This window comes from Athene cunicularia, assembly GCF_003259725.1.
Source record: "Athene cunicularia isolate RWA chromosome 3 unlocalized genomic scaffold, athCun1 chr3_part1, whole genome shotgun sequence".
Lineage (NCBI taxonomy): Eukaryota > Metazoa > Chordata > Aves > Strigiformes > Strigidae > Athene > Athene cunicularia.
In genome coordinates this window covers 76,914,283-76,930,353 of record NW_020799097.1, presented here as the reverse complement: position 1 = coordinate 76,930,353, position 16,071 = coordinate 76,914,283, and the positions used below count along the sequence as shown (strand labels likewise).

The 16,071-nt window shown below is 39.3% G+C and overlaps 1 protein-coding gene across 1 annotated transcript; it reads left to right on the top strand.

Moving 5' to 3' along the window:
* The first annotated feature begins 1,671 nt into the window (after window positions 1-1,671).
* Window positions 1,672-8,979, top strand: MPC1 (mitochondrial pyruvate carrier 1). Its single transcript, XM_026846443.1, has 4 exons — window positions 1,672-3,606; window positions 6,178-6,274; window positions 7,778-7,910; window positions 8,672-8,979. Exons 1-4 carry the CDS (start codon window positions 3,583-3,585, stop codon window positions 8,688-8,690), a joined length of 273 nt encoding a protein of 90 aa, XP_026702244.1. The 5' UTR covers window positions 1,672-3,582; the 3' UTR covers window positions 8,691-8,979.
* Window positions 8,980-16,071: the final 7,092 nt, after the last annotated feature.

The following is a 16,071-nucleotide window of genomic DNA, read 5'->3' as shown; positions in this document are numbered from 1 at the left end:
AAATAGTGGTTACTTCCTAACACCACCACAGTTATGTACTGAAAGTATCTCTTTCCTTACCGAAGACTGAAAAGGTAGCAGCTGAAACAAATGTTTCAGATGTATTTCGTTCTAGTCTTGAAATAAGCTAAATAAATAAGAATGTATTGAAAAGAGCATTGCACAGGATTCTACTTTTGCGGGATGGGTTCTGCCTTGTTACATATGAAGATACCTGCTTAATTTGTAGTTCTGTTACTGGGTGTGTCACGAAGGGCTAAAGTCAGTTGCTCCATCTGGTATGGCTTTTCAGCATTGTTTCTTGCTTACTAGGAGACAAGTGTCTTGGGTTGTTAGCTTTATGCTGAGTTTAACATTTAGATAACTGTCAATAAAAGACTGTAATCCCTCTTCTCCACAGAAGAAATGGAGTGTATATACTTTAGAGCTGTTACCTCTTTCCATCCCATTTCCAGCCAAGAAGGCTCTTACTTCCCCAGACTACAGACTCTATCCTGAAGAAAATTCCCTTCTTGCCTTGCTCATAGAGCAAGAGTTTCCTCAAAGCTCTGAGACTATGGTATCTGTTCTAAAAGTGAAACTTGTTTGTGGGAAATGATGAATTGAGATATTGTTTGCGATACCAGTGTTGTGCTTTTAACTTGCTTGACCCTAAATAGAATAACTGAAGTTACCCAAAGCAGTGGATTTGAGTGTTCCATTATTATGGCTTGGGGCAGTCCAAACTTGCAGGCATCTATGGGAATAAGTAGCTTCAGTTCCAGCTTCATAACTTGAAAACATGAAAGCATGTTTTGTGAAAAAGTACATGTGAAAACCAGTGCGATGAATGCATGCTGCTTTTCTCAGGTGAATATATCTGGTGTTAGAATTGCATTACATCATGAGTTAGCTTTTGGATCTTGCACAAAGAAACAAGATAAATTGCTTTTAAAACTGTCATTAATAATTAATTGTTCTGCCAGTTTCACATCTGCCTTCTATTAAGTGGTGATTAACAGGGATCTGAATGGCTGTAAATCACGTAAATATAAATTTACACTAACCAAATCTTAATGCTTTAAAGTAAGCATAGTAAGAATGTAAACTGTTGGTAGACTTTTTCTACTTGTAAATGGAGCACTAATGTTAATTTAAAACTAGCTGATTAGCATACGAAAGCTTGGTAGCTCTATATATTGTGAATTTGAAGCTGCATTTTTTCTATAGACTGTAAAAATGTCAGCTGTCACTAAAGTTGTATCATGTAAGCCACTAATAGTAGGCAGCTGAGTCCGCTTACTTCCTATGCTAATGATTTAAAACAGTATTTTCTGAAAATCATCCAGTAAAACAGCTTTCTTCCTCTTTTGAGAGACCTATAAGCCACCCCAGGCAAGCTCTGGCATCTTCTTGTTGTAGAAGCCCAAACTGCTTTAGTCACATAAGGAATACCAAGGAGTCATAAAATCTTATGGTAATAGAGAAATAGGTGTGGGGATTGCCATCTTCTGGGGTACTTCTGAAATGTCTCTTCCTGATGACTCAGCAGTAATGCAAATGTAGTGACTGTTAATGTAGCTGGCTTTGAAATAGGTAGTTCATCCCTTGTAAAGCTTGAGCTCTTATGTTGACATAAGCTGTCTAGGACCTTTTTTCTTAATTGGGATGAACTTTAGAAGAGTTAGCATCAGTAATATAACTAGAATTGGCTCATCTTCAGTTCTCCTAGTTAGTAAATCTTTAAACACAAGGACATAAGAACTTTAAAAAAAGAATAGTCTGTGCTAGAAACTGAAGGACATGGTGCCTGCTGTCATTGTCTTCTATGCTCTGAGAACTGTACAGCTTAACTTTTGCAGAAAGGTAGTACCCTTTCCACTTAATGGATGACAGTAAAGGGGAAACGAGTGTTGGCTGTTCATCTATATTTGCAGAATGGTTTCTGGCCTATTAATATCCTCAGTGCCAGTATGAGAAAAATACATGTGAAAACTTTGGAAAAACAAATCTCCCCCAGTATGGCCTCTTTGGAATTAATTATAGTAACAATATAAGGTATTGATCATCTGTTGGTTCTTCTTGTGATGTCTAGACAGAGAGAAACTGAGTAAATCTAACAACTGTTGTCCACAGTTCTGGAAACATGAGTACAAAGTGTTCCCTTTGTCAAGGGATTGAATGTGGTTCTTGGAAACTACTAATCTGGCATGGAGTCACTTCAGGAATAGATGCGTGCACTTGCTGCAGTATCCCTGCTGTTGGATGTGGTGCTTTTATTGCAGCTGTATTGGCTGCAGAGCTTTGGGGCTGAATGTCTGCTTCTGGAAGAGTCTATCTGACCTTGATGTGTCCTCTTCTAGGAGTATAATAACTGTTCCAGTCTCATGTGAATGTGAGGACAACCTTGCAAGGCCTTAGCTGGAGCTGCCTACACTGTTAAAATAGCATCGGTTTGATTCTATTTTGGGCTTCCACTTGCCTGAAAACAACTTCCACTCGAAAAATGAAGGCTGACTTCTGTTGGCATAAAAACATTTGAACTCATTTAGTTAAGGTTTTATGAAAAAATTGAAGTGTGCATTTTTCTTGTGAACTTCAATTAACTATTGCTGTTCAGTTAGTAAGAAAACAAAAACCAGTGGTTACATTAGTCAAGGACACACTGACAAAGCATCTTGAACCAGCCCGTGGCTTGTAATAAAGGCTTTCTAAAATGCACATCCAGTGTGACTTCCTAAGTATACCTGACTATTCCCTTACTGTAGTTGTTTGTATAACAGATCTAAGATCAGTGTGAGGGAAGTGACTGCTACAAAGTGTTCAACTGCTGCTCCCAACTGCAGGTGAGTGGCAATCCATCAGCAGTAGGCTTTCTGTTAGTAGCTGGTTTCTTGGAAGTCATAATTCAGAACCAAGTCCTATTAGTATCTTTGTTAGAAAGATGATGTTTAAAAATTCTGAAGCGGTTTAAAAGGTATGGTAGCAAACAGTCTTAAATATATGCTGTAGTCTAGTTTTCATACATAGATGATTAAATTATTACATAAATTGGTATCTAGATGATCATTTAAATGAAACCCATGCAATTACACTGCAGTCATGTGAGTTAGATAACTGAAAATGTGTTATAGCTCATGTTTGGTACAGCCACAGTTAGCCTGAGCTTAGTGGCAGTAAGATCTCTGGCAATGTTTGGCTTGACCTACTTAAGTAGATATACAGAGAATTCCAAGCAACTTCTACAAAGCTTCCACAGAGGAATTGTAGCTTTAGCTTTGTGTGACAAACTTCAATGGCTTTTGACTTCCCTTTAAACTAGTTGGATGGGATCTTGGAGGCTTTGAAGTCTACAGGGGATGAAGGTCTTCCACAGACCATAATAGGTCTTTATAGGAAAATGATACTTGAGCAGCAGACACTTGTTACAGTGACAGCTCTTCAGGGAAATGAGATTTTAATGCTGTTATGTTAATCGAGGTTAATGCCACAGCAGTTTCCTGACTTATCTTCTGTTTGTAGTACACTTCTCTCAATGTTGATTATGAAAGAAACTAACACTTTTTTTCTTCTTTTTTGTATGTGCTTTTTGAATGGAAAACAATGATGGCTCACTTGAACAGTACGGTAAGAAAAAAGAGGGGACTTCTGGTTTCAAGTTCTCCCTGACTTCAGTAATGTGCAGTCTTTTTGCTTCACCGCTGTTACGACCTTGCCTGCATCTGAAACACATACTGTGAACCTCCAGCCTTGATGCACTGGTATTACTTATTTGCTAGTCTGAGGTTAAGGTGACCAAATTAGCTCCTTCAGAGGGTCTCCTAAAGTAATCACTATGAAACAAAAGGGGCTTCACTTTTTCCATATCCTTTGCTAAGATCAGACCCATCTAGAGCTACTCTTCTGCATAGCAACAATAGTGGTACCTAACCAAACTGCTTGGCTTATTTTTAACCAGCTTTGTCAGACAATAAATACCATATAACACTCACTACAGACTCTTCTTTCCTTCAGCCTTTCAGTTTGCTCCTGAAACTGGGAGTGGGTATTTATGCCTGTTATATTGTGAATCATAATGTTATGGAAGACTTGCTGTTATGTGTAGACCAAAGACAAACTGTACAGGTGTAGTTTAATTCTTGTGTGTGGAAACTTCAAAGGCCTGCCTGCCTGGAGGCATTTAAAACTGGATAACCATCTCAAATGAGAAGGTTCCAAATCTACCTCCCTGGTCAGCAGAGGAAAGTTACTGCTCTAGCACTGCTGGGATGTAAACTGAACAAGCTTGTGCAGCCTGAGCTTGGAAGTGGTCCATAGTCTATAGTGTTTTCTTTCTTTGTTTCAATGCCAGTTGAATTAAATAAAAATGGCAACTTGACTTGATTTACTTTCCAAAACAGAAGTAATCGCTAAGACTCTCAAAGCTGTAATTGTTTTATAGATTCAAAAAATTAGGTTTGGAGCCTTAAGGACTCTTTCTAAAACTACAGTTGTTTAAATGAGATTCCTGAAATGACTGTAAAAACCTCACCAAGTATATGTACTGTCTCACCATTTACCTTTTCCAGTCTGCTTTAGTGTGGTGATGCTAAAACAAGTTGTCTTGCTGTCTCACTGTGCAGATAATCACAGTTGTGACTAGATGCTTGTTTCTGGCCCTCTTATTGTCCTTTAAAACTATTTAAATACCTACATTAAAGCCTCTAAAAGATCATCTTGTGTGCTGCTGAGTTTTCTGTGAATGTTCTTGTTTTGTTGCAACATATCTCATGAATGGTATTATAGGTACATTTTCTTTACACTATCTAACCATGGTTGTACAGTGTAAATACCATGTAGCCATACAACTCTTCACAGTTATGCTGTTACCTCTGACATGCTTGAGAGGCTTTAACCATTACAGATGTCAATTATCCTATGAGTATAGTAAACGAATGCATTTATTGCACTCTTCAAAATACTCTTCTTATAAATCTGAGTTTGGACCAATGCATGTTCAGTAGATGCTTGCAGAAATATTATATTGTTTATAAAAAGTGTGTACAACTTAACTAAAAAAGTATAGAAAAAAGTGAGTTTAAGTTTCTTGTATTGTGATCCAAATTTGCAGGAAGCGAGTCTGGCTTTTAATCTTACTGTAGTGTTACACGCAAGTATCCAGACTGGCAGCCAGGAGTATTTTGGGATTAAAACTGTAAGAAACTCGTATATCCCCTGACAATTGGAAATCATTGTAGTAGCTGCAGTGTTAATTTAGGGGAAGTGTCAGTGGGTATAGTTGGCATCTGCAGAGCTTTTTCTTGCAAGTTTTGTATCTTATGCCATATCTGACCAAGTTACTTTTTGCATCCTTAGTTTCCCATTAGGAGAAGCTGATGCAAGTACCATGTGCATCCCCTGTGGAAAGAAATCAGCTGAAGCCTTGTTATCATAACAGTAGTGGAGATTGGATTTATGACACTGTTTTTCTGTTTGGAGTTTTTTAAGACAGTAACCATCAAATTGAGCTCTTGTCGGGGTTTTCTGGCTTGATTCTTTCCACTTCTCTTTTTTTTAGCTGTATACACACCTGTAGCTAATGGCTCTGCTCTTATGTCTGTCTAATCACTTGAGTTTTAGGTAGTCACTAACTTGTTTCAGCAATTGCAGTTGAAGCTCTAGGTTACAATTTGGTTTTGTTGCATTGACCCGGTCTTTCAAAAAGATGGTGTAAGCACTTGGAAGAAGATGCTTGCTGAGTATTTCTTCATTTTCAGCAGAATGTGAAAACGGTTCCAGTCCTTCACTTCATCAAGTCTGTTTTCATTACATTTTTATAGGAGCCTCATTTGAGAGATGAATACTAATTTTCTGCACAGAGCTGTAAATCTGAGTTTATTATATGACTATATCAATCAGACTGCTTACTGATGGCTGAGGTATAATTACACGAAAATGCATTTCAATGACCTTACGGTAGTTCCTCGCCAGTCTGCAAGAAGATTCAGAGTGGGTTTCTTTTCCTTCCCTCTTGAAGACTAGATCCTGCTAAAAGAAGGGTTTACTTTTTCTCCCTTATGTCAAAAGTAGTCCCTGTCTTGTCTTGGAAATTTACCCTTAATCCTGTTCTCTGAAGCTTTTTGTGGCTAAAGAAAACTAAGAATACTGCAGGAGATCTCTGTTTCTGTGTAACTTTATTTTCCTTTTCCCTTTTTACAGCACTTTTGGGGGCCAGTTGCCAACTGGGGACTTCCTGTTGCTGCTATTAATGACATGAAGAAATCTCCAGAAATAATCAGTGGCCGAATGACATTTGGTAAGACCTGAGAACCTTCTTGCCAGTAAACTGACTACAGAACACAGATTCTGTCCTTCAAGCAGTGATATGCTACAAGTTGCTTGCAAACTTGTGATCCAAACAGATAAAGATATCACATATCTTGTTATGTAACTTCAGAGGCCACATAAAATTGAAGTACTGAAAAGTTGTGGAGCTTTCTTTTGGAGAGCTTTCCAGTAATTTGGGGGGAGGGAGGCGGGTCTTGAGTCTTAGCGGTTTTGATCACCAGGCTCACTCCAAGTATAATTCTTTTGGTATCTTATACTGCTGCACCCACTGCTTCAGAATGCATTTTTCACACAACTTTATTATTTGTATTAAGAACAGCGATGCCTTGTGGATAGCACGAGACTTATATCAACACTGACAGAGTGAAGAAATAGTAGTGCTTGGTCTGCAGGGTGCAAAAAAAGCAGCTGAGAGAGGTTAACTCCTTGCAAAGCAGTTGCTTGTGAGAGACTAGCATGACTCTCAATGGAATAATGTGAGATTTTCTTTTTAAATGCATATGCAATGTTTTTTCTGCCTTTTTTTTGAGCATGCATAGTCCCTAGGATCATAAATCTGATAGCTTTAATTTAGTAGCTTAATGTTGGCATTGTGTTTCATCTTGAACTCAGTTAGCTTAATTTTGAGTAATTCTTCTCCCCAAAGCCAAATACCTTTGGGTTAGGGAAATTTATAGCCTCATGCTCACTAGGCTTTGCTTTGAATAATTCAGTCTCTTAATCAGCTTCCTCAAGATGGAAGACTTGTTCAAATAGTCTCTGGTATAGTGAAACTGTTTTGCAAGTAGTGTTTCGGTGGCAGCTACCCAGCTTAGCAAAGTTGAGACACTTTTAGTTTTTACAAGGGTGGTGTCTGTACAAATTTTTTTCCGTCCTTAAGCCTGTCAGAACTTTGCAAAGCTAGTGATTTCTTGGGTTGTAATTTCTTTTATTTAAATGCAGTTGTGAGTAGATTAAAATTGGTTTTCATCTTCCTGGAAAGCAGGTAACAAAGCTTTATGCTTCTGAATGTTCATTATCTCCTGAGGATGGAAGCATCCTTCTCTTAAAGTCCATTTAGAATGTTCCCAGCAAAAATTGTGTTTAAGTAATTAAAAACTGTCCTAGAAATTGTCAGAATAATCATATATGGCAAGCTGTGTTTCACTGGGATTAACTCTTACTCTCTGGCCAAGAGTTTAGGTAATAAACTAAAAAGGCTTCACTTGCATTGCAGGCAAACATATAAGGAAAATTAGGTTTTGTGGAAACCTGCAGCCATGTAGATTTCTGTGTGTAGCAAAAATGAGCACTGTTGTGTGCTTTCCTGCTTTGGATTGTCCAAGTGGACAAATTTGTAGGACTATTGGAAAACTCAAAAGCAGTGAGAAGCATTGTATTTGCTATTACACTTCCTTTGTATGAAAATCAAGCCTCACCAAGATGCAGATATTAAAAATAATCTGCTAATAGTATCTATCATGTTTTGCAGCACTGTGTTGTTACTCCTTGACTTTCATGAGATTTGCCTACAAAGTGCAGCCAAGGAACTGGCTTCTTTTTGCATGCCACTTGACTAATGAAGTTGCACAACTTATTCAAGGAGGACGACTGATCAAATACAGGCAAGTCATGCTTTTTAAAAGGGCAAGTCATAAACTGATGGCTCTTGGAATACTGTTAGTACCTCTTAGCTGTAGTGCAAACCCCTGCATGGTTTCTGAACTTGTTTAACTTCATTACCTCTTGCAAATCTATTAACAAGCTGCTTGTCAGTAGGCTCCTCGTTGACTTGCACCTCCTTTGAAGCTTCTGAGGAGCACAGACAGAAAAGGCTGAAAACCCTTATGGTTGTGGATGTAGACAGGGCTTTCAGCAGCTGCTGGCTACGTTGGTGTTTGTTTTGTGTATTTTGTTGATAGTCTGCATGTGTCCATCTCAGTAGCTGATTCCTGAGATGGAAACATCCATAAAACTGTGAGGAGGTTCTATGTCTGAGAGAAATCAAGCAAAACCTCTCTAAGCTGACTGTTCTATATATGGGGTAGATACAACTGAGTGTGACAGTGAAACAGACTGCAAGCAGTCTCACACCCTCATTGTGTAGCAAGTAGTGCAGACACTGCCCTGAGCAATCCCGATGAGTCAGGATTATGGCTTTTCTCCCTTCTGCTCCAAGAAATCCGTGTGGAGCAGTGGGAGGATGAAGGTTCCTGAACTATATAAATTTTAAAAATGAGACTGACTAAAATGGCAAGTGAACCTGCCTTTGCATAAATAACTGGCAAAATGTCCTTTATTCCTAAAGTTCTACTGTAAGTCCAGATTTTTTGTAGCAATTGCAGTTCAATATTCACTCTTACAAAAGCTGTTCTTCTCTTGGCAGGCTGGAGAAAAAGAACTAAATGTCTAACTTGAAATAAGCCAGGGAATGTGTTCATCCTGAATTAGAACCAAGGAAGACTTGCCATCTACAGTTGCCGTGACAGTTACAATGGGGATAAAACAGAAACACCCATTATGAATGACCCCACCAAGAATCCTCCTACTAATTTTTTTACATTGCCTTTTAAAAAGTACTATTCAGCAATTTAAACCATCACATTTAAAGTCTTGCTGCCTTACAGGTCCCTAATAACTACCCTTTTATTAAAGAGTTAGTCATCTGAATAACAAGCAATATTTGAAACCCAATTTTTTTATCTAACAGTCTACAAAAGTGGCCTGTGATGGCTTGACAAAACTTGTTTTCAAATCAACATGAACAGAGGTCAGTAAACAACTGTAGGTGGTATCATTGTTCCATGTATTAATGTATTTTTAAAAGCCATTTAACTTGGGTGCATTCATTCCCGTTCTCTTCTTTTTTCTTTTTTTTTTTTTTTTTAACTTAAGCAATGGCTTGCTAATCTACAAGAACAAATGTGTGGAAAGGCAGCCTGGAAGTGACTAGTTATCCCTCTTCCCTTACTGCATGCCTTGTCTCAGTAAAGAGACCTCATTAACATATACTTTTAAGTCGCACATTATTTAAAGAAGACTCAGAAAAGCAAAAGCATAGCACTGAATGAAGGAAGGCAACAAAGTCTGATACTGCTCTTGAAGTTATAAATTGATTTTTATTTTTTTCCTACTGTTTGAGTTGTTCTAGCTGTATGTAATCCTATACATGCAAAAACTTAACTTGTTTGGAGTCTGAAGGACACAAGCTGCCTTTCAGGTTTTTTTACTTCATTGGGAGAATGATTTTCCTGCATGACCTGCCTGAAAGTTACATTGATGTACAGATATTAGATGATAAAGAATGTATGTGATGGATTTTTTTCAGTGCAGTGTTTTTGAACAATAAACACGTTCCGAATGGCAATAAGTCCCTTCAACACTTTGAAAAGTTTTGTTTATTATATTGTGATATCAGATCCTTAAGTGAAATTTTAGTATGGAGTGTCATTTTGTTACTGTAACACCATGAAGCAAAAAAGGCTGAAAAAAGTAAATGGTATTATCCTTTGTAAGTACAAAGTTCAGGCAAGTGTTCTCTGGATCCTAATACCTAGCACCTCTTTTCCCCCTCCAAGGAAAAGGGGGTGTGGGTACTTGACTGAGAATTCCTGCCATGGTAGGCAGGTTTGAATTCAGGGCTCTCGCTACGCAGCTAGGTGAATATTTACATATTGTCTTCTAGCAATTATAAGATGGTCAATTAAAAGACTTGCTTTAATCTTTGTGTTCCTTGTTGCATGATGGCTAAATCTTGTATCAGGCCTACAAGAAAATGGTTTATAGGGCATGCTCTGCTGGATGGGCAAAACTAGTGCTGACTGCTACTTATCACTTTAGAAAAGCAAATGCATAAAGCTGCCCCTTCAGTACTGCTGTCTTGTCACAAAAGTGATCATCTTCTCTCCCTCCAAGTGTCCTGGAAGAGATGTGAGACTTTTGTATAAATGAGATAATCAGTTACCCTTATCTGCTTGTTATCTTATTTCTGGGGAGAAGATAACTTACAGGTGAGTTTGAACTTCATAAGTATGAAATGTGTTTTCATATGCTGCTTTGATCACTGTTCATTAGCTGCTGATTGTCTTAACTTCCCTGCCTAGGGCACACCATTTACAAGAGTTTTATCTTTCTGTTTCCTGGTAGCTGCCTGCACCCTATTTTCTCATGTATTTTCTTCTACCTCTTTCTGTTCTTCCCCCTATCCATTCACTGTGACAAGGCTCAAGTTCTTTCATACTGGAGTAGTGCACGGAGTGAATTGCAGGTGAGAAGTAGGGTCTAAATTCTTTTGATAAGGTTTTAAACCAGTGATGCTTCCTGCAGTCTGGATAGGCTTCTACGAATAGGAGAAGAGGTGGAGTAAAGCATCTTCCATGGGATTTGAAGGGATGGGGAACTCTGGCCTGGGGTGGATGTTCCACAGCCTGTCAGTCTGTCGAGTGACAAAAAAAGTTTATATGGGTGGAGTGCCACCAAGTGGCTTGTGACCTGTGTCTTTCAGAGCACCGTTTATCAGGCCATTTACATACAATTTATTTGTGTAAATAATGGAGGGGTGGGGAAGAACCCGAAGAAGAAATGAGTAATTATTGCAGTGAATAATTGTTCATTTTTACCTTCTTCCTCTGGCACAAAATACTGAGACATGTTGGCATATGGCCATTCTGGGATGGTGGTGTCTGGAATAATTCAAAATTAAAGAGACTAGGGAGATTTTTATATCATTGAGTCAGAATACCCTCGTGGAGCTCATGGCTTCCCTCCTCCTCCACCCCTCCAAGTAGCACTGGATAAAAGAATGTGACTGTGCCAGCTCTGCTGATTAATAATAATCCAAAATTAGAGCTCAGTGTTTATATTTGATTTGTAAGACTTTAGGGCTTGTCTCTACATGCTGTTATTCTGGAACACCTATTTGGTTTTAATTTCATAGTTTGCTTTAATCCTAATAACTTTTCAATGGTAGGATATGTTCTGCCACTAGAAATGTGCTGCTCTGATCCCACACAGTCCTCTGTGTACTGCTCCTGTTCCACCCCAGTAAAACTGGGAATGGCATGGCCTTTCCTGTCTTGCTGCAGTGGCTGCTGCTTCACCATTAGCTGTTGTTTGTCTTCCATGTTTGCAGACAGAAAAAACATTTCTCACCTTTCTGCGCAAGTGCTGCTAGACTGCTGCTAAGGAATGCGACACCCTTAGGAAATCAAGTGGGCAACCGTACCAGCTAAGCACTCAGTCTGCCTGTTAATTCCCCTTTCTACCCAGTTTGAGCTTGAGATCTCTTGACCCACTTCTTCAAGGGGAGACTTAGACTGTAACTTACTATGGCATTACAGTAGCTCACAATCTCTTCTGCTCTTCCAAGATTAAGTGTCCTTGATCTGGAAGCTTGCTAATTTATGATTCAAATGTGGAGGTCATTTGATAGCACAGTAATAAATGAACCAAAAGCAATAACCATAATTGTGGGGTCAGAAGAGAAGAAATTGCTTACAAGTTGTCTTTAATGAGGGTAATAACAGCTACCTATAGTGAATTATGTTCAACCTCCCACAGCTGTCTTGTGCTATATAATAATCTCAGTTAATGCTGCTATGTATGATACATTCTTTTTCTTCATTTTGCTTCTATGACTTGTCTATGAATTGAGCTTTCCATACTCTAAAACCAGCGGGAAAACTCTTAGCCATGGTACTGCAAATACAGCCTGCCAGCTCTGAGTAAAACACAGTTCTCCATAGCATTGTGGGTTATCTTTTATTTTCATTGTACAAAGCACAATGGTGCCATCTGAGCAAGGACAGCACTGTAGAGAACTGGGGGGGCAGGGGGGAAGGACAAGAAAAGGTCTCTAAGTTTATAGACTGAGAGAAGGCAGCAAGAAAGGGAGAGTTTGCTACTTGGGACCAAAACAGGCTTTGACAGAAGTATTTAGAAAATACAGTCCCAGATTAGGACAGAGCATCCTTCCAACTACTCCAGTGCCTTCACATGAATGCTGATGCAAGCTGTCTATGGTCCAACTAATATGTAGGGCATCAGATCATCAAATATATATTACTTGAACTGTGTGTGTTTCCAAGGTACATAAACCTATGTTACACTGCTACAGGTGCAGACACATGTTATTGCTTTATATGCTGATTTTAAGAAAGGGAAGGGAGTAAAGAAAAGCAGGAATAAACAGATGAGATAGAGAGGAAGAATAGAAAAACCTCCTAGTGTCTTATATCCATTTATGGGCTTAACAAAAAGCCCTTTATGGCCTGTTTCTTCATGCTAATGTGATAGGCTACCAACAATATAGAATGGTAATACAGGAAAGATTGAGAAGTACAGTTACCAACTCCCTTAGGTTTTCAGCCTGTATCTCACAGGATACTTTGATCCTGTCTACATTTGGAGAAGAACAGTGCTGACTGCATAATGTAATGTATCTGCAGTTCTGCTTCTATAGAGCTGGAGTATTTCTGCTATCATCTTATAAAGAGGCTGAAAGTTTAGTCTGACTAAGACATTCCTGCAGGTTCTACTATCTTTGTAAAGTAGGAAAGCAACCACTTTGGTGATCTAAAATGAGGCAATTTTGTTATTAAATAAATTGTGGAGAAGTATGTTTCTTTCTACCCAATCCCTGCCTTCTTTTGCTGATCTAATAGCTGCCAGTGCATTGCATTTCGTCACTGTGGTAATAACCACTTAAAAATAACCAATGTCCACAGCACCACCCAATAGCAACTGGAAGGCAGAAATATTGGCTTTCTGGTGTCATCACTGAGGTCCTTCTCCTTCAAGATTATTACCTTTATCACATGGCCTAACCCCAACCATGATATTGCTCTCTTCCTACTTTTTCCTCCTTCTGCCTCTTTTCCCACTTTTTAACAGTAGGTTTCAAGTAACTATGGCAACAAGCCTGGGAATTTCCAGCTTGCTTGTTTTGTCTGAAATCTGGGTCATGTCTTTCTCATTAAGTGAAACTATTGTATGGGGATAACTGGCCCCAACTCAGCCTTTGGTGCAAGAGAAAGCAGCACCAATTATGGAAGCACTTGCAAGTGCTTATGTGATGGCTGTATTTGGTCCACTATGTAGACATGTAAAGATACAAAGCAAGCCACTTATAATTTTGAAAACATTTAATGATTTTGAAAGCATTTAACCTGTAAGTTACCCAGGGGAGAACCATGCTATAACTTGCTTTAATTGGTGTTGGTTTCTAGGATGATTGGAATAGTCTCATGTCATGCTGCTTGTCATAGGATATGTACTAACTGAAAGGATGACTTATTGGAGTGGGATTGAGTAACGTAAATGATACTAGTATCCTCTCTCATTCTTGGAAGAGGACATGTGGTGTTGTGACATCTTAAAGCTGTCTTCTGGCAGGACAAGATACTAATCTCATCTAATCTGTCACTCTACAGTCTGCCTGGATCTGAGATCATGGTTTAAAAACAGCAAGATCTCCAGATTTTATCTTGTAGCCATGCCAAGGAAAGAGCAAGATTGTTTCAAACATTCCTCTCTTACACATTTGGATAGACCATGTTTCCTTGCCAATGGGACCACTTTAAAACCTAAAACAATTATTGTGTTTGTTCATGGGGAAGTCATGTGAAGCAACAATTACAAAGTACTTTTGTACACACTTGATATGGGTCACCTGGGAGCAAAGCACAAAGCTGGCAGTGTGATCAGTAACCTCTCTGATACTGTTTCTTACACTGTAACTTGGTAAGCATCAGCTCTCAGCCAGATGATTATTAGGAACAGGAATGGATTCAAAGGTTCAGAAATTTGGCAAGGTACCCAATAGTGTATCAGTTAAATAAGCCTCTGTGATACCTGATCGGAGTGTACGATGCCACAGAGAGAGATGAGTTCATAAGGCTGTTACTTCCTTGCATGTGTTGTGTTAGCCACAATGAGCCAGTCAAGGCAATTGCCTTCCCTCCAAAGCTTTGCAGTAGTTCATAGGTGTGGACCACAGACACACCTAGCTACTAGGTGCTTGCTAAGCGCTCTGGGAAACAGCTCTTATTTCTGTAGTTGTTTTTTGTATGCCTCAGCTCCCTGCATCAGAGACCTATGAATGAGATCACTTTCTGTCACTAAAGAAGCAATGGCTGGATCTGGAAGGGTTTGAGTCACAGCAGAAACAATTACCATGCAGCTGTGTGAAGCTACCAAGTGTATGCTCTGCTAGACAGGCCTGTGACTCTGGGTGATGTGCAGGAAGTATCAGACGAATTAGAAGTGATGAGTTTCCTGAGCTGAGGCATAAGAAAGGGGAAGCATTTTCCAGCTTTTGCTTCCTTGTTCTTGGATTACCACTACTTGTCACTGTCAGTGACATTGGAGGATGTTCATAATGCCATTCTCAGGAGCATGGGATCTTTTTGAAAAATAGGAGGGGCATTTGTCCCCACTGGAAAGCTCCCTTCCTTTCAGTGGGCTTTAGAAGCTGCTGCTTGCTTTGATGTGAGATGTTTGCACCAAGCAACAGGATTGGGGTCTTACCAAGTAGAATGGGCAAGTCCCTGAAGCAGTTCTACATTTTCTATCATGCTCCCCGTGGGTCTCTCACAGAGACCACTTTACAGAGTTTTATGTATAATTTCTTGTAAACCCTGTCTTTCAATTGACAGCAATATTCATTCAAATACCCTGTTTCCAGAGGTGAAGAACACAAATGTTACAACTGCAAGACCATGTGCTTGTTCATACAGAAACAAAAACATGTGTCTTATGCTTTGCCAGGTGCTTACCTGCCTGTATTCCCTGTACAACCAGAAAGCCACCAGTAATCCAAGACACAGCCAAACACTCCTACATGAAGTCATGCAGACCAGAAAGGGTAGACCCAGATTTAAATTGTATCTTTCCATAAATTGAGAGGGAAAAAAACAAATAACTTTTTCTCCCTTGTTTTTCTATTTTGCTCTCAGATATGCTTTGGAAATAGCATGTGTTGTAACAAATCATTGATGATACGTCAGTGCCATCAATTCTGAGGGCTACTTCTGGGCTTTTTGAACCTAATCTCCTGTTCTATTGCTTAAAATAGCAGTTCTGTCATGCTCACTATACCTAGGTTTTTGCAAAAAGTAAATAGAAATTATAGAAATAGAGAGGCTGGTCCTGCCTGTATTTAAATTAAAAGAGGTAATGGTGAGGTTCATCACCCTAATTCATCAGACTGAAACTTAGGTGTCTGGTCTGACCTAGTCATCTGTGCTTCCTCTACAGTCACTGGAGAGCAGAAGGCAATCTCTATGTTACTAAAATAACTGCCTTAGATGAGAACTGCCCCGTGAAAGTGCCACTCTCTCCCTATGGACTGTAACAATCCAGAAAATTATTCTAAATTTTAGGCTTAATTTTTTTGGCTGCATCTAATTAAATTTAATAAAAGAATTAAAGCCTTAAAGAAGGCAGCTGTGATTTTGAAAACCGAACAACTGCTCATTGGAGGTAGCACGGGAGATGTGCCCCTGTTACAAAGGTCTTGAAGAGATCATCGGGTGAGATATAATGTCTGCTTGGACATCTCTCGAGTCCTGGGATTGCCATGAGGGTGAGTCCAGAGAATGTACTCTCTGGCATCATGCCGGGTCTCCATGCCTGGACCTTCCAGAAGACAAGGAAGACACAGCCAATGACACCTCTCTGGCCTGCTCCCCATCACAGCCTCAGTAATTTGTGGTATTAGCTCTTCAGCATCCAGGTTGAACAAAAAGATAGTGCCTTTCTGTAGATGCATTGGGGCTGTCTCTTATA